The sequence below is a fragment of the Eurytemora carolleeae genome, unplaced genomic scaffold, assembly GCF_000591075.1.
Source record: "Eurytemora carolleeae unplaced genomic scaffold, Eaff_2.0 scaffold415, whole genome shotgun sequence".
Lineage (NCBI taxonomy): Eukaryota > Metazoa > Arthropoda > Copepoda > Calanoida > Temoridae > Eurytemora > Eurytemora carolleeae.
Window position 1 is genome coordinate 70,730 of NW_019396314.1, and position 19,319 is coordinate 90,048.

Consider the following 19,319-nt stretch of genomic DNA (forward strand, 5'->3'; position numbering starts at 1 on the left):
AAAATATTGTAAAATTTAATAAAAATAAATTATTAAAGTTAAAAATTTATTTTTAATTGAAAATCCTATGTGAATGTCATTGAGATGTTAGGTTTCATAAATTGGATACAAATTAGGGTAGAGTGACGTCAAATAATGTCATAATGATGACTCAAACATTCAAAATATATGACATGATATAACTAATATCTAATTGACATAATTAGGATACTTGACATCATATCTATAATGTCATAAAATGACGTCCTGTTGACATTAAAATGAGTTTGTTTTTACATGAATTTGATGTCTTTTTGTGATGTCAAAATGACGTTACTATACTCTATAAAAAGATGTTAATTTAATGTCTGTTGTTATACGTTGTAAAGGACGTGCCCCACATCATACTAAGAGCGTATACAGGGGGGGGGGCAAGGGCAGTGCCCCACCCTGGACCTTTAAAGAAGGGGCGTAGCTCCCCCCTTGATCTCAGAGCTTTCGCACTTTTCAAATCTTAAACTCAAGAGATAATTAGTAAAGAACATAAAAAAATTTGCTGTTCATTGAGTGCACTAAGAAGATTGTAATAAGGCAAATAAAAAACATTTCTTGCGGAAAATGCTTATACCCTATAACTAACCCGAAAAATTAAAAATATGTATGACATGTATACGTAAATACATGTATTTTTATATTTAGTAATACATATGACATACGTATTTTCCTCACAATTTCTTTGGTAAAAATACGTATTTGACAAACGTAAAAATGTGTATGTAAAAAATCCAATGAATCAGGAATTTTTAGGTTTTTCCTATACGTAGATTTTGGTTTGAAAAAATCCTAACATTTCTTAATTTTTGGAATTTATAGGTTTTACCTATACGTAAAAATACTATTTAATATCTGTAAAAATATGTATATGAATAATGTATAAATGCGTAATTAAAAAACCTAAAAATAATCAGAATTTATAGGTTTTACCTATACGTAAAAATAAGTATTTAATCTGACATACATACATGACATACGTAAAAATGCGTATGTAAAAAACCTAAAAAATCCAATGATATCGGGAATTTTTAGGTTCTTCCTTTAAGTAGACTTAGGTTTGAAAAAATCCTAACATTTCTTAATTTTTGGAATTTTTAGGTTTACCTATACGTAAAAATACGTATTTTTCATGTTCTAAAACCAAAATGTTGCATAGGCATTGTTTTATTCAGGGGGGAGGATGGGTTTAAGCCCCCCCCCCCTGGATCAGTGAAATCTATTGAATTCAGGGGGTTTTCAGACCCAAAAAGACGTGCTGAGCTCCCCCCGGATCAAATTCCTGAATACACTTATTCCTTCATTTCTACAACTAATTCCACAAATTTCTTAAATCCACATTCATTAATATTAATTATTTTCAATCCAATTCACACCATCAACATTCCTTCATCTGTATCCATCCAAATCATCATTGATATATGCATTTTGTCTGTATTTTCAATATGTGTTATACTTTATACAATTATCCATATAATACAACTTACAAGACTGTCAAAGTAAAACTTCTATTTATCCAAAAATCGAGAATTTACTGACATTGATTCTAATGAAAACATCAATTTATTCAAAAATGATAGCAATTTTGAAAGGTTGCATTTTCCAGAACAATTCACTTAAAAAGAGTACAAAATATTTTCAAATTCTAACTTAAAAATGCATTTTTGGGCAGTTGAGATTTTGTGAATATATTGAATATATTTACGGACACGTATTTTTAAGTTTGCCTCAAACTTTTTAACTATAAAAAAACGTATAGTAAAAACCTAAAAACTTAGAAAAGTTACTTGGTATGAAATTTACGAAAATTTACGTATTTTAAGGTTTCGCATCAAAATTTTAAAAAATACAATTTTTTAAGAAAAGAAAAAACTTAAAAAATACGTAAAATAAAAACCTAAAAACTTTGAAAAATTTCTTAATATGAAATTTACGAAAATATATACATATTTTTAGGTTTGCATCACACTTTCAAACTCTAAAAAATACAACTTTTTCAGTAAAGAAAAACCCTAAAAAAACGTAATAATACATAAAATAAAAACATAAAAACTTTGCCAAATTTCTTGGTATGAAATTTAGGAAAACATACGTATTTTTAGGTTTGCATCAAACTTTTAAACTCTAAAAAAAATACAATTTTTTAAGTAAAGAAAAAACCTAAAAAATACGTAAAATAAAAACCTTAAACATTTTTTTGTAGGGTTAGGTTAAGTTAAGAAACTTCCTTTCACACCCATGTACAAAATTGATAGGAGGGGGGGGGGGGGGGTCCAAAAATCGTATACTAGGAAATTACCCAATAATTAAATTCTTTAATCTTGGTTCAGAATTATTATTATTATAATAAACCCTGTAAGTCACATACTAACTAATGTTCTAGTAAATTTATTCTGAACTATAGCGCCGGTCATTTATATTTGAGTTTTCAGATTTTTTAGTTTGTAAAAAATGTTTGGCGGTAGCCAGGGAAATGTGTTTGCTCCAAACAAGTTTGGTTCAAACTCGCAAGGTATTATAATTATTATGTAAATATATTTAGATCCAAATCCAATACTATTTGATTCCGTTTTGCATATTCATGACGTGTTCTGACGGCGAGATAAATAAATATTCGTGAATATCGACTTGAATGTTCTAATGAGGAATTTTTCAGATGCAGTCATCTTTGTTGTGATTTGGGTAAACTATAATATAGGGGTATATAAATATAATATTTTTTTCCCTGTAGCGTAAAGCGTTCAGAAAATTTTAGGGTTTTTTATGAATATTTAGGTTAAAAGTACCACAAACAATGATAAACCTTTCCTTTTGATGTACATTTTTCATATTGTTTGTAAAGCCTATAAAATCTGAAAAATATGCACCCGCATCAACCCCAAATTAAAATTTTTGATCGTAGGTGGTCTAGGAATTTTGTATGTCAAGTGTTATGTATAAAGGTGGTGGAGCTGGTACTAGCCAGGATGTGGTGAATCAGATTGTTAACACTGTCAAGCAAGATATGGAATCATGGGAGAAATCTGGTCAATGGGTCTTTTCTTGTTACAGGTATTGTATAGAGTGTCCCAAAAAAACACGGATATTAAAGTGACTGTTAGCGTTTTTCAAATGATCTTCCATTTAAAGAGGGGCCCCTCCCCGATTCACAATAGTACCCTTTAAACCTTTAACTGGATCGGATATATTCCTTTTTTAATGAAAGGTCACATAGAATTTCGCCTGTATCCCTTTAATTGAAGACTTTCTATATCGTCTTTAATATATTAGTTTCTTTACACTTGACATTTGTGACTTTTGAATATTTTGGTTCCCCTTTTTCTATTAATATCGGATCCAGGCAACACACAATATGCGGATCCATCAAACCCTGACCCTCAGCACTGAGGAGGACTATTCCAGAACTTAATTTCAGGGCCACTTTAATTGTAGTAACACTTTTTTTATAGATTTTGCAAGTTAACTCATGTCGTATTCGTTAATTTGGATATAAAGTTTCTCAAAAAAAATATGAGAATAAAGATCGCGAAATTTTATAAAATATGTTTTTTCTAAAACTTAAAGAATTTTTGTGGGTCCATGTTTTTACATGACTGATCCATATCCGCTTAAAAAATAAATGGATCCTGCAATTTCAAGTTTTAAAGGATTCAATTTGGGGGTGTATTTTTCGACCTACGCAAATCCGCTATACGCCACTTCTAACCTACGCCAAATCTTCATACTACACATCTGACCTACTAGCACGTACGTGGTTTTACAGCTGCTATATGGACTTGTGGCCGCAGCGCCCGACCCCCTAGCCTGTCCTAGCCGCGGCGCTCGGTCCCCTAGCCTGTCCTAGCCGCGGCGCTCAGCCCCTAGCCTGTCCTAGCCGGAGCGCTCGTCCCAGAATTTTCTTAACCCTCAAATAATGCAAAAATAAATAGCTGGCATAGGTTCAATATCACAGTAGGTCGGAAAGTTAGTAGGTCGGAAAGTTAGTAGGTCGGAAGTTCAGTATGGGGGATGTTGCGTATAGACGATGTAACATTACCTTCAATTTTTATTTCAGTTGTGCAAAGGATTGTCCGAGTATTCCTGGTTTAACAGATTTCAGTCCAGAAGAATTAAGGTAAAAAAAGCTTTTAAGTGTCTGCAGACGTGAGTTCACAACAGTACCCTTAAACATGGCGATCCACAACAGTACCCTTAAAGATTACGATCCACGACAGTACCCTTAAACATTACGATCCACAAGAATACCCTTAAACCTTTCATTATCTGTGATTAATCATCGATACTTATGTAACAAACAGTGTAAACTTAATGCAAATGGCGACCAACTAGTTCTCGATAATCCTGAATTTTCTTTGTATTGTTACTTGTTACTTGTTTTGGTGACTGCAGAAGATCGGGTGGTCCATTAACGCAGACTTCTTTTCTTGTCCTTGCTGTACAGAGATCAATCAAACTTGGCTTCTGTGCTTTACCTTTAGCTCTCTGTCCTAGGCACATAATAGATTATATATTTATTTTCTCGAGTCCGGTTTTGAAGGTATTCAAGGTTCTAGATTTCTTTAGTTCAGTGGGCAAAGAATTCCAGGTAGAGACTACTCGGTTGCTAAAAAAGTTTTTCCTGATGTCGGTGTTATTCCTAATGGGTATTAAATTCATGGCGTACGCCGTACTTCTTGTAAGTCTGACAACATTTTCTCCTACTAATGTGAACCAGGTGGAAAAATCGACGTTATCCCACGCAGGATTTTAAATACTTGGACCATATCGAATTTTTTTCGTCTTACAACTAGAGTGCAGAGGTTTAGTTCTCCCAGTTTTTCCTCAAAAATTCAAATGAAGACAAGTATTTTTTTGTGACTGCATGAAAAATTACATCTACAAATAGAGGGTTATTTTAAATAGCTTCTATATTCCTTTTTTCCTAATAGCAAATCCACTTCGTTATAAATTATATTTCTAATACGAACTTTTTGCTGAGAAAAATGTATACGCAAGTACATATGTGGTTTCATTTCATAATAACGATTTAAACGTAGACTGGCCCGATGTCGGTTGTCCGTGAAAATTACATTTATTAAAAAATGACTGAATAATTCGTTGAATCATTACAAATCATAAAACCAAAGGTTGAATTTAAAGAATTTGAGCCGCAGCTCAAACATCGTTGGTTTCACTTAAAATTGTATATAATTCAAGATTAAGGTCGTCGCTCAATTGAAAACGGCATATGGTGGATTTGAGCCGCGGCTCAATTTTCTTTAAATTCGGACTCCGGTATAGCGAAGTATGACAGGTCTAGAAGTCTGATTTTATTTATATGTGAGAAAATAATATATCCTCGGCTGAAAACTAATTAGAATGGTGGATATCGAGATCAATGCTTGATCCTCTCTTTTTGCTAATCTCCAGACTAATTTAGCCCTTAGATTAATTTCCATAGATTAGAGATGTGCTCTTTAACTTTTGAAAACCCGGTTTTTTATTTTTCCGAATTTGCGGTGTCATATCAAAACTAATGATCGATTGAAAAAACATAAGTTTTTGGATTTAATGTTTATTAAGACTAACATTCACAATGACTATACTCCTCAAATGTAATAATTATGTTTTTTAATAAGTTCATATTAACATGATAAACTTTATACTTGTTTTAGTTTAAATTCTCGAAAAGCAGGCTTGTGAAAGGCTGACTTGAGTTCAATAGGATATTAGTCCAACCGATATTTGAACTATTTGAAAAGAAATCTGAAAAAGAGGTCCCGTTATAGCATCGTATCTGTAATTATAAAGGGTTATCCAAAAGAGAGGATTAAGAAGAAGAAAATTGGATACTCAGATTAAGCGATCGGGATTAAGGATATCCTATCTAAAGTTTTCAGCTCTGTTTTGATTTACAAGGAATTATGAAATTTCTTTATTTGAGGTATGAAGCGTATGAAAATGTGAAGGCAGGGAGTACAAATTATCAAACTAAAGTTGCACAATTAAAGCAGGTACGATCCACAACAGTGCCCTTAAACATGGCGATCCACAACAGTACCCTGAAACATGGCGATCCACAACAGTACCCTTAAACATTACGATCCACAACAGTGCCCTTAAACACGGTGATCCTCAACAGTACCCTTAAACATGGTGATCCACAACAGTACCCTTAAACATCGCGATCCACAACAGTACCCTTAAACCTGGCGATCCTCAACAGTACCCTTAAACCTGGCGATCCACAAGAGTACCCTTAAACCTTTCATTATCTGTGGTTAATCATCGACATTAATGTAACAGACAGTGTAAACTTCATGCAAATGACGACCAAATAAATTAAGAAAATCCTGAATTTTCTTTGTCATTGTCAAAAGCGGTTTTTCGAAAATTCAAATGAAGAAAGGTTTTTTTGTGATTGCATGAAAAATTACATCTAGAAATAGAGGGTTATTTGAAATTGCTTCTACATTCTTTTTTTTCCTAATAGCAAATCCACTTCGTTATAAATTATATTTCTAATACGAACTTTTTGCTGAGAAAAATGTATACGCAAGTACATATGTGGTTTAAACAAGACGCAACATTGAGCCTTATTCTCCTCTAAAACCAACCATGGTCGGTTTTATTTTCATTGAGCCTAACTCCTTAAGTCGAGCCGAAGATCTTGCAGCTGCCAATCACGTGACCCAAGCTGTCGTCAGAGTTGAGTCTAAGATTGGGTCTAAAAGTCGGGTTTAAGGAATTACGGCTCGAGCCGAAGTTTTTAAATCGCAGGCTCTGGACACTAAACTTTCTCTATAAATGTCATCCCAATCAACTTAAAACTTTTAAACCAAGATAAGAACATTCCCGAGGTTCTCCATGAGTTCCCCAATTAAAATTTGAGGCAAATCGGTCAAGGTAGTCTTGAGATTATGATTGGACATAAAAACAAAGAAGCAGACAAACAGATATTACTTCTTGATGTTATTATTTATTTTAACATTCAATCTATAGTTTATATTACAATGTAACTATAGATCTCCATCTTGACTTATCAATTAGGACAGAGAAAGAACAAAATTAGTGTGGAAGGAAGAAAATATTTTTGAACAATGTATCAAATTCTAAAAACTAATTATCTTATTTGCAGGAATATATGTCCAAGCGGAATCTTCTTTTAACCCCTGATCAGCAGTTGAAACAAGTTCTTGTCAAAATATACAACAAAGAACCCATTGGTGACTACAGTCTGGGGTAATTACAATCTATTTTATCTAAAATAAAAAGAAAATCTTTGAAAATTATCAAAGAATTTTTGTGGATGAAATTTTTTTACGTTGTAATGCAGTAAAGAAAATACATTTCAGCCATACTACCCAGTACCCTTTATACATTCCTAACTCAGGGTAGTGACTATTTGTAACCACGGGGAATAAATAAGAAATTGGACATGAACCATCAACTTTTTTATATACTTTTTTCACTAAAATACAAGTAATTTCCTCATAAAAATCATTTATTTTCCCCAATTTTGTGCTTAGCGCACACACATTTTTCATAACAAAAATTCCAACATGCACCATAAACTGGTTGAAGATAGTTGTTTATAGATCCGGTCCAGCCTCAATATTCTCTTCTCCGACACAATCCTCTCAAGGTCTCTTCGGAGGATCATCGTCTTCTCCTGCCCCAGGTACTTCCTTCAGCTTAAAGGGACTGTAAACAAAATTTTAAATAAGGACATTCCCGACTTACAAGGGTACCCACTTTGCATTAAACCTTTGGATATTCATCGAGGAAAGAGTACTCAGTCAATTTCTAAATTTTAAATGTTGACTGATAAGCTGCAAAATTAGAGTGTAAGTTAGCGTATTTTGTGAAATCAACCCGGACGTCACATTTATTTTACGGCAAATCTAGAATATTCCTTGTTCAACGCGGTTTCAAAAGCTCCACTGGATATTTATATTCTTCCACTTTTAGAAAGTTAATTTAAATATTTCTTTTAAAACAGGTTCCAAACATAGTGTTCAACAATTACAAGGGTTTCTGTACAGAAATAAGGAAAAGCATTTCATCCTTGATCAGCCCAAAGTTTAAAAAGTGAATGGGGGATTTTTATTTGAAGGTCACTTGAAAATACTTGATGTGACTTTAGACGCTATTTCAAGTTAACCAGAAAAATTGTGTGGATTTACAATTAAAGTGTGTCCCATGAAACATGATATTGGAGAGATGACCCAAAATTGTATAACATTCAATTTAACCCATTTTTAAAATTACATACGAGGAACACCACATTATGAAAACAGACAAGTTTATAACTTTTTTGATTCATACTTTCATTATTTAGCGGTTTTAGATCAAAAAAGGTATTAAATTCGTTTCAACTATTATGTTTAGTGAAACATCCTGTACCAGGGAACCAGGAAGATTTAAGGAAGGAACAATCCTATCTCTGTAGAGATGGATTTCGTTTTTGTAAACGAACGAAATTTTTCGTGAACGATAGTTTTGTTTAGAAGAAAAAAAACGATGAATGAAAGACTTAGATTGTTCAGGGAAAGGAGAAAACTATCGTTTTTTAACAAAAAGGAATTATTTAAAATCGTTAATCGATCTAGTAAGTAAGTAACGATTTTGTCGAAATTTTTTTTATAAAAACGATAGTTTATTTTCAGAAACGAACAATTTCTTCATACTAACTTTTTGAAAAAACTTTACTTTATTGAAAGAACGTTTTACTGAAAATCGTTCAGTGAGAAATCGAACGAAACATATGGAAAATGAACGATAATTATAAGAACGATTAATATCAAGTTTGTTATTAACGATTGAAAAAAATGAACCAAATGGGTCGTTCACGAACAATGAACAAACCAAATTGAAAAAAAGCTGAACGCGCCCATCTCTACCCCTTCATACTGTTTTTTTCAGGATTGTTTGGAAGCCCTAGTAAATCATTATTTGGAGGCAACAGTACTTCACAAACAGGGAAACCAAATAAATCCAATTAACAGAACAGAAGTAGACAGGGGTGTATGTTTTAACAATTGGAAGAAAAAAAAATGGAAATCAAAAGTCAAGTTTTTTCATACTTATTAAAACTTTTTTTCCCAATAATTAATTTATTTTCCTCTAAAACTAATTTATTTTCAACCACTTCGGGAAATATGACCCTAAAAACATATTCTACATCAGTGGAGAAAATTCCAAAAGGGGGTTGAGGCCGAGGGGGAATGATTTTTCAAGAAAATATACACCAGGGATTTTTTAATAGAATGTACACCTCTACTTGTGCTTTGTTAGTATATTTGAATTTATGAAAGATTTTGTTTACAAGCTTCGAGAAATCCGTATGTCTAATTTTATCTCTGTTTCTTGATGACTTTATTCAATCCGGTATATTTTAGTCTAATTTTGTTTTGTACAGTTTATTCTAAACTAATTCGGATCATCTTGGTTCAGTTTTGTTTAGTTTAGTTTAAATCAGGTGCGTACGAGAGCATTTGTGTAGTGGGGGGCACATGTTGTGGCCCCCACTGGCAACAATTTGCCCCCCCCCTTAAAAAAACCCTTTTTTGAAAAAATATTGATACCCTTCTTAACTATGTAAACTTAAATTTATGTAATTTTCTTNTGTGGTGTAAGCTTCAAGGGATGAAAAATATAGATGGAAATGTTTCTAAAAAATATCTATATTTCATAGGATTGATACATATTTCATAATAAATTATGATATCAAATATATATTTACACTGAAGGCAGTATTGATTATAGCTTTAGTGAAACTTTTTTAGTTAAGGGCAAAAGTGAGATTTTAAAGTACTTTTTTTTCTTAACGATGTAATTATAATTAAAGGAATACATGCGTAATTTCAAGTGACCCTCCATTTATTGAGTGGCATGTCTGATGTACCTTTGAACCCTCTATTTCTCCATCGTTTCTGAAGCAAGAAATGTGCGAGTCACTTTTGCAGAGAAACCACAAAAAAAATATTCAGTTTTCAAAATGGGAAACATGAATATTTAATGCAATACTTGCCCAGACAAAGCTTTGAAGAGTATTGTTGTGAATCAGAATATATTTTATTTCTTTTCTTAATCTTTTAGTTTGGGTGAGTGCAATGCAATGCAATGTAGAATGTAGATTGCCTGAGGAAGATGTAATATTAGAAGACCCCCCATGAGTCCCCCCCCCTCCCTCAGAGGGGGCACGCGTAGGGTTTGGTTCAATTTGGTTTGATCGGGTTTAATTGAGATCAATTTGGTTGAATTAGGTGCTTTTGGAAGTGCACCTCCGACAGGAGGGGCAGGAATATTTGGCGGAGGAGGTAATTCAGGAGGATTATTCGGAGGAGGATCAACTGGAGGTTCTACCGGAGGCAGTATTTTTGGAGGTGGGTCTACTACATCAGGTTCGGCAGGAGGCCTTTTTGGAGGCAGCTCGGGACAATCTGGGGGAGGGATATTTGGTGGAGGTGGATCTAGTTCAGGAGTTGGAGGAATATTTGGAGGCAGTGGAGGGAGCTCAAGTGCTTTCGGAGCTACTGCACCGGCAGGTGAAATTTGTTTATTGTTTAAAAATAAATGTCTTAAATATATTAAATCTAGATATTATAATCACCCTTAACAAATTTTTGGGAAAAAATTTTTAACAAAAATTTAACCTTACTGACAAAAATCCCGTAAATTTAGGAAAGTTATGATTTGTCCTTATTATTCTTATGATTGAATGGAATGAATGAATTCATTTAATCTTTACATTTTACGAGTCAGCAAAAAACAAACTCATTTTTCACTCACTAAAACATTTTTTCAACATCTTAACTTTAGGTGGCATATTCTCCAGTAATCCAGTTCAACCTTCAAGTGGGATTTTTAGTCAACCACCTAATCCCACTTTTGGCCAACCAGCAGCCTCAGCTTTTGGACAGCCTCCACCAGCTTTCGGTCAACCTGCAGCTTCAACTTTTGGACAACCCACTGCACCAGCTTTTGGCCAAACTGCATCCTCAACTTTTGGCCAACCTGTATCCTCAACTTTTGGCCAACCTGGATCCTCAACTTTTGGCCAACCTGCATCCTCAACTTTTGGCCAACCTTCAGACTCAACATTTGGCCAACCTGCTGTATCGTCTAGTACACAGCCTTCATCGACTTTTGGAACAAGCTCTCCTTTCAGTCAGCCACCACAGGTACAGTTTGAATGACAGAAAATGCTGTATTATAGTGATAAGTTTTATTTTTGCAAATTTCTTATTAGTGCTCAATATTAAGTATTTGAGGTTAATCCCTGATAACAATTACAAGCCATAAGACCATTGTTCAACCGTGTTTTAGTATTGTCACTTCGCGATTGAACGATGGGAGTAGGGCGTCTTTAATTTCTAAAAACATCAATTTGATTGTTAATGGAGAGTTTGTTTGAACATTGAGTATCCGTCGTTTATTAGTTTATTTTCTATTTTTAGTTTGTTTTTTTTATTTTAGGATGGAGGCACAATGTTTCTTCAACCTAGCTCAGGAATAAAAAGATAAAATTACACACCCTCTACCGCCTCCCCTCTCCCCTTAAAACTCGATCGTTATCCCCCTTTTCAAGTTTAGGTACATTGTTATATCCTTGTTCCTGGATCCTAGTTCCTGGAATTAGGATCTAATAAAAAAAGTTTAAAAGCTTGAAGGAAATCCTTAACTAGATACTTCTTGTGGGAATTTACAAAGTTTGATGCCGGGGATAGCTTATTACCAGACTAACTTACTCTTCAGTATTGATTTGTAGAAACATTTTTGCGGTCAAAAGTAAAGCTCTTAATGATAATTTTTAAGTTACCTAAAATATTAAAAACAATGAGAAAAATTCAGTCTGAATAGAAGAATACTATGTAAATTTTATTAACTTTTTCTGACAAATAATGTTTAAATATCGTCGTTATCCTAGCTTGAAAAGTGCCAAATTCTTACAATATTCGCTTTTGGAGAACATCAGTTGAAATTAACTTTTATCGATGATGGATTGGTAGATTTGCGGGACACTCTGAGAGAAATCTCAGATGCACGATGGCTGGAAGAGCTAAGCCCCAAGAATCCAGAAGAAATTCTGCGTCTAAGCAATTTTCGGGATGTCTAGCTAAAACAAATAAAAAAGGCCAACTAGGCGTTATATAACGAGGTTGGTGGTGTGCACAGTACTGCTATTGTGTACCCAATAAAATCGAACTACCTGAGTAGTTCGTTGAACAAGCCATTATTTTTTCGAATAAATTAAATCTTTATTTGGGAGAATTTTTGCGAGTCACCCTAATGGTATCTTATGTCTTATCTCTTGTATTGGTGATCAGACAAAGCTTTTAAGATAACATTTTTGAATCGGACATGCCACTCAATAACTGAAAAAGTACTTGGAATTATGTCTAAAGTTAATTAAAGAAATCGAAATCAGAAATTAGAAATGTGTACCTTCCTCCGACCTGTAAGGAAACCAGTGCTTAGGATTCATTTAATTTTGATGCGGATCCGGATTCGGATCCTGGATCCGCACTGGAAAAAAATGGATCCTGATCCAGGTCATTTCGTTCAGAATTACTGATATTTTATATCAAAAATAATTTTCAAATTTTTTGTTTTATTTTTTTCGCTTATTTTTATCCTAAAACTTGATTAACCATTCAGAAATGAAGAAATTTTTATAATCTCTTTTTTTCAAAAGTTCAGAATTGGAATTTAGGAGTAAAAAAGTTTTTTTTTGCAGTTTTTGGTTGATATTTGGTTGGATCCGGATCCGTGGATCCGCATATTTTTGTGGATCCGGATCCGGATCCAGGAAGCCAAAATCTTTCGGATCCAACGGATCCGGATCCTAAGCACTGAAGGAAACTTACCAAAAATAGGGAAATTTGATACAGTTAAATTTGTCATGAGTTTTTTAATGCAATATTTTGGAATCCCCTTTTATGTGAAATACTGCTGCGGCCATTAGTTGTTTGTTTATCTTTTTGATTGTGTACTGCAGGAGGAGATATATTCTCTGACCCCACCTCTTCTATCGGTCAACCCACTCAACCTTCAGGTACGTTGAAAATTAATCTTGATTTTATTTACGCGCTTTTTCTCCTTCACACTTTTTCGACTCACCCTGTATATTTTATCTCAATAATTTTAACTCTTAATCTAATTTTTGTAATGGTTTGCCGGCTTTAGGAAACATAAATTTTTCTCATTCACAATAATGACCTGTATTTCATAAACGCTAAGGAATTTTTATGTAAAAACTAAATTGGTTTAAAAAACTTTTTTCATCCAGAGTTTTGTATGTGTATATCTCGTTGTTACAGTTTTCCTTTATAAGGTTGAAAAGAATATTCGTTCTGTATTTTGAAAATAAATAAAGAGAATAAAAAAGTTTCTTGACCAAAAATATGCGAAATAATATGAGAAATTTTACGTGATGACACTTAAACGATTATCATGTTAGGGACAATTTTTGATTGCATTTATAACCCCCTCCCCGGCCCATGAAACTGTGGAGAAATGTTTTCTTAAGTGGTATCTAAAAATTACTTGAACGGAAAGTGGGTGGGGATGGGGGGGGGGGCGTCATTTGCAAGGATGAGGAATATTTCTCAAAAAATATTTACCGTTGAGATCACAGTAATTGATTTTAAGCCATTGAATTTTATAAATAAAAACAAATTTCCCCCTCATCTGAATTTAAATTGCTTGCATTCTTCTTTCTCTTCTTAGAAATACGACATTTTTCAAGTGAGTTTGTTTTTTCTATTTTAAAGTTTAATGTTCACTATTATGCACATAATTCACATTTTAAAACATTTAAAATGTTATTTGTCAAAGGAAAAACATGTTTATGATGCAGGGTTACACTCAAAAGATGAGACGAGTGTAGAAAATTTATTCATCCTTTTCCTACAGTGATAACCAGAAAACTATGGAATAGGAAGACGACATTAAAGCTTTAATAAAGTGCATTTCATGTTGTTTCAAAGCAAATATCTCTACTAGAAAGTTATTAAATCCCTTATGAATTAAAATAAGTCTGTTTACACTGCACAATTACTGGGCCTCATGGTCATAGCTCTTATTTAAAGTCATAACTTCAGTTTTAAAGTCGACTTCCTATTCCAGAGTTTTCTGGTTATAACTGTAAGATACACAGCTCCTTGCGCTTTACACTTTTTTGGTTTCTTCTCTAAAATATTTTTTATTCCTTCCTATGTAAGACTTGTTCTTAGGATCCGGATCCGTTGGAACTGCAACATTTTGGCTTCCTGGCTCAATATAAATTATTTGCTTTTAGTTGGTAAATCTTTTGTAGGGCCAGGATCCATTTGTTTCAGAGTCCACATCAAAATGGAATGGTTCCTAAACACTGTTTAAGACCAAATATTTAACACCGATTACGAAGTAACTATAGAATACAGATCTACAAAATTAAAGAGTTTGAGGTCATCAAAGTCTCATCTTTTATAGGTAAAACTGTATCATTCTTGGAACACTGATGTTTTGGTATCTACATATAAAGTCGTATCTCTGTTTGTCTGTCTGTTTGTTTGTCCGAGCATAACTCAGGAATCCCTAGACCGATTTGCCTCAAATTTTGATTGGGGAACTCGGGAGACCCACGGACATGTTCTTAGCTTCGTTTTGGGATTCTAAGTTGAGTGGGTCGACTTTGATATAGCGAAAATTTGTTGCCCGGTCAAATCGTTCAAGTGCTTCTAAACGACTGGAGTAACTTTTAGTAAAATTGGCAGCGCTGGGTTCCCAAGTATATTCAAGTGCTAGTATTTTATACTTTGGTATCGAGCAATATTCTATATACTTTGCTTGGGTGTCTGGGTGTTTGATTGTCTGTTTGTATTCAATAAAAGTCAAAATGGTTGAACCGATCCGGCCCAAATTTTGTGTGGGACCTTGCATGACCGCGTGGAAGGTTTATGGACCCTCAAAATTACAAAAATTTGTTTCTTAAAAGTTGTTGATTTTTGTTAAATTTTGAAAATGTTAAAATCGACGATGGACGTGAAGCGCCCTAAAAATATAGTATTCTATATTTTTACTTGAAAGGATTGTATGGCATACCCCGGCTAGGTGAAGGAGCTATTGAAATGAAATTAGTGTTAAAGAAAAGAAAAGAGGATAATTTTCAAGACTTTTTAATGAAGATTGTATATTTCAGGGTTGTTTGGTAAAAGTTTGATTGGAGAACTAGATCCCTCCTGTGTCTATTCCACTCTTCAGGTTTACTAAACTATTTTTTTCAAAAATAATAATAATAATAGTAAACCAGCATTCCGTAGAGTAAAAGCTAAAAAATCAGGCCTTAAAAAATCGGTATGTTTTAAAGGCAGTTGCTCAAAAGAAGTTACGCGCACTTGCCGCGTTGAATTGCAAGAAAGAGAGAGATTATAGTATATATTTAAAGGTTTGGTTATTTTACGGCTCTTTCTTGGCCGCGGCTAGAACAGGCTCTCTCTCTGTCTTTATAATTCAAAGCGGCAGGCGCGCGTAACTACTTGTTCGGATCGGCCGTTTCTTCTGACCGTTTCTTCTGAAAGATGAGTATAGTGATGTGAATATGTGCCCAAGCATTATTGTTCATTTTTTAAAGGGACTGTAAGCAAGTGACCTTCCATGTAAAGATGACACTTTCCGGTTTACAACGGTATCCTTCAAAGCTTTGTCTGATCAAGATTGAAATGTTTTCGTTTCTTTAAACTGTTCATTTTCATTTTTGGTTTCTCTCAAAAAATGACTGTGGCATTCCTTGCAAAGGAGAAAATATTTTAGAAAGAAAGAGGTTGAGCCAAAAAAACGACGATATCTTCCACATTTTGATCAGATTAGGGTTTCAAGGATATCTTGTAAATCGGAAATCGCCATCTTTACATGGAGGGTCACTTAAAATTACGCTTGCGTTCCTTTTAAGGAAAATAGAATTTTCTAATGGAGATATTTATATAATAAATAAAAATGGTTCATGAGAATTAAAATACATGAATAATTAACGGTTTTAAAACCATACTGAAATCTGCCCTTGTTGTTCAGGAGCTCACAGAACAGGATATTCAAGCATATTCAAGCTCTAGCTTCCAGCTTGGTCAAATTCCGATCAATCCTCCAGCTCAAGAGATGTGTGCGCCGGTCTCCAGCTAGATCATACCAGATTCAGTCTGTTTCCAGCTAGATCAAAGATTCAGTCGTTTTCCAACTAGTTATTACCAGGTTCAGTCTGTTCCCAGCTAGATCATAACAGATTCAGCCTGTTTTCAGCTAGATCATTTTAGATTCAGTCTGTTTTCAGCTAGATCATACCAGATTTAGTATGTTTCTAGCTAGTTCATACAGATTTAGTCGGTATTCAGTTAGTTCATACCAGATTTAATCGGTATTCAGCTATATTTTACTAAATTCAGTCGGTTTCCAGCTTGATCGTAACAAATTCAGTCGGTTTCCAGCTAGATCATATCAGATTCACTCGGTTTCCAGCTAGATCATGGCAGGTTCAGTCGGTATTTAGCTCGATCATACCGGATTTAGTCTGTGTCCAGCACTTTTATAACAGTTCCAGCTAGTTCCAGCTAGATCATGTTGGATCCTGCTACATCATACATACCAGATCCTACGATTCCAGATAAATCATACCGGATTCAGCTAGTTTAAGCTTGCCGGTTCCAGCTAACTGTTAAACCATAGCGGATCCTACTAGATCGAACCGTCGTATATATTAATACTATGAAGACTTTTTTATTTCAATTTTTATTTCTACCAAGATTTTAGATATCATAGATAGTAGATACATATAAACATGGAAACAAAGAGAAGCTGTCCATTAACAGCTTCTAATTGCTTGTTTGTAATTTGAAAAAATCTTGTTAGAAATCAAAACCACGATAGAAAAGTCGTCTTCATTGTATTGATAGAAACGCCGACATCTGTAGATCAGACCGGTTTTAGCTGGATTATACTGGATCCAAATGGTCCCATTTAGGTCATACCGGATCCAGATGGTTACAGTTAGATCATCAATACCGAATTTAAAAATTTGAGCCGCGGCTCAAATATGGTTGTTCCCACTTTAAATTTTAATCAATTTTACAAGATTTAAGCCGGCGCTCATTTAAAACCGGTTTTGGGGGGATTTGAGGCGCAGCTTAAATTCATTAAATTCGGACACCGGTACTATTCTTGTTTCAGACACTGACTTGACTTGATGCTTAAATCAATCTTAAATATAAAAATATATCACGAAGAACAAAAAAAATATATATTTCTCATGAACTTTACGGTGTATTAACATTTATATATAGTTTAACCTTTGTAAGTATTGTAAAATAATTGAGCATATCCTTACTTATTATCATTATTTTAGATATAATAAAAGATAAACATTTTTTTAAGCACAAAATTATGTCTCTACTAGATAGAGAAATAGTGTCCATGGAGTCTATGTCGACTAAATGTTAAAATAAAATAAGAAATAATTTGTTATAATAAAGTAGTACAAAGTTTATACTTTTTGATTGTCATTAATTAATTGTAAAAATATAGTTAAACTTCAAGTTTGTGAATTCCTGTTTTTAAATTCCTAACTTGAGTCTTAAAGTCCTATTCCAGAGTTTTCTGGTTCTTACTGTATGATTTGATTCGAGGATTTGACAGCAAGTTGTTTTTTTTTGGCAAAAAATTCTGTCACCTTATTAAACGCCAAATATTGAATTGAATCTTATTGTAAATTCCATTTATTATGAACTTAGTTTTTTGAGGTTTTAACATCTGGTTAAGAAGTTGAATTTTATGAAGTAAATTAAATTTTCTTTCTCTAGAATGTTTTGTATAAGCTGAAGGGAATAAAGTATAAGCTGAACCCCAATCAAAACTTTAAAATTCTTCTGGAGTTTTTAGTCATCAACTTTCTAATCCTCTGTGATAAAATGCAAGCAGAAATGCTTGAGAATTTAGTAGTTTGATCTGAAACTTGTTTATCCCAAGTAGTTCCTTAATTATCTTGTTAATTTCAGGTTCTTTATTGAAGAAAATACTTAAAATGAGAATTTAGTAGTTTGATCTGAAACTTTTTATCCCAAGTAGTTCCTTAATTATCTTGTTAATTTCAGGTTCTTTATTGAAGAAAATACTTAAATTGAGAATTTAGTAGTTTCATCTGAAACTTTCTTATCCCAAGTAGTTCCGTAATTATCTTGTTAATTTCAGGTTCTTTATTGAAGAAAATACTTAAAATGAGAATTTAGTAGTTTGATCTGAAACTTTTTTATCCCAAGTAGTTCCTTAATTGTCTTGTTAATTTCAGGTTCTTTATTGAAGAAAATACTTAAATTGAGAATTTAGTAGTTTGATCTGAAACTTGTTTATCCCTAGTAGTTCCTTAATTGTCTTGTTAATTTCAGGTTCTTTATTACTGAAATACTTAAAATGAGAATTTAGTAGTTTGATCTGAAACTTATTTATCCCAAGTAGTTCCTTAATTATCTTGTTAATTTCAGGTTCTTTATTGAAGAAAATACTTAAATTGAGAATTTAGTAGTTTGATCTGAAACTTTCTTATCCCAAGTAGTTCCGTAATTGTCTTATTAATTTCAGGTTCTTTATTGAAGAAAATACTTAAATTGAGAATTTAGTAGTTTGATCTGAAACTTTCTTATCCCAAGTAGTTCCTTAATTGTCTTGTTAATTTCAGGTTCTTTATTGAAGAAATTACTTAAAATGAAATTCAAGGGATGAGCCTGTGAAGTCTTCTGCCTTGAATATTGTTGTTATATGGCTTATTTGAGGATTTGATAAATAACGAAACAAGTTTACAGTTTACAGTTTCCAGTTGCTGGAAATTTAAGGTGAGGTATAACTGACGCGGCCCGCCCTACCATATGATTATACATGCTTTGCAGACGGTACTCCATTTGAATAAGAAACATTTGTCTGATGTACAGTTACCGCGTATACAATAACCTATTCTGAATATTTATTATACAAATGGAGTACCCGTCTGCAAAGCATGTCTAATCATATGATAGGGCGAACCGCGTCAGTTGTATTTCCCTTCTATTTCATACTCCCTGGGCAGGCTGCGTCAGTTGTATCTCCGTTCTATTTCATACTCCTTGGGCGGGCTGCATCAGTTATACCTCCCTTCTATTTTATACTCCATGTGGAAATCATAATCTATTAGGATGAGTCTGTATAAATTCTGTAATGCCGTCTCTGACATCTCATCCTTTGTGAATAATCCTGTACGTTCTGTTAAAATGGAGAACTGATAACTTATCTCGTACACTAATTTTATA

The 19,319-nt window shown here is 33.5% G+C and overlaps 1 protein-coding gene across 8 annotated transcripts; it reads left to right on the forward strand.

Annotated features, from left to right (window-relative positions):
• Nucleotides 1–2,438: 2,438 nt before the first annotated feature.
• LOC111700737 (nucleoporin-like protein 2) lies at nt 2,439–17,417 on the forward strand. 8 transcript variants are annotated; one of them, XM_023471766.1, is made up of 15 exons: nt 2,439–2,542; nt 2,973–3,081; nt 4,085–4,144; nt 5,954–6,023; nt 7,148–7,251; nt 7,608–7,690; nt 8,935–8,991; nt 10,278–10,559; nt 10,834–11,195; nt 11,491–11,524; nt 13,013–13,069; nt 15,197–15,258; nt 16,066–16,737; nt 16,959–17,033; nt 17,215–17,417. In XM_023471766.1, the coding sequence occupies exons 1-13, from the start codon at nt 2,482–2,484 to the stop codon at nt 16,171–16,173; spliced, it is 1,449 nt and encodes a 482-aa protein (XP_023327534.1). In that variant the 5' UTR covers nt 2,439–2,481; the 3' UTR covers nt 16,174–16,737; nt 16,959–17,033; nt 17,215–17,417. The 8 variants fall into 8 exon arrangements, with proteins under 8 accessions (XP_023327534.1, XP_023327535.1, XP_023327539.1 ...); XM_023471767.1 differs by having other exon boundaries at nt 16,959–17,008; XM_023471771.1 differs by having other exon boundaries at nt 16,066–16,242; nt 17,009–17,033.
• The last annotated feature ends 1,902 nt before the right edge of the window (nt 17,418–19,319 follow it).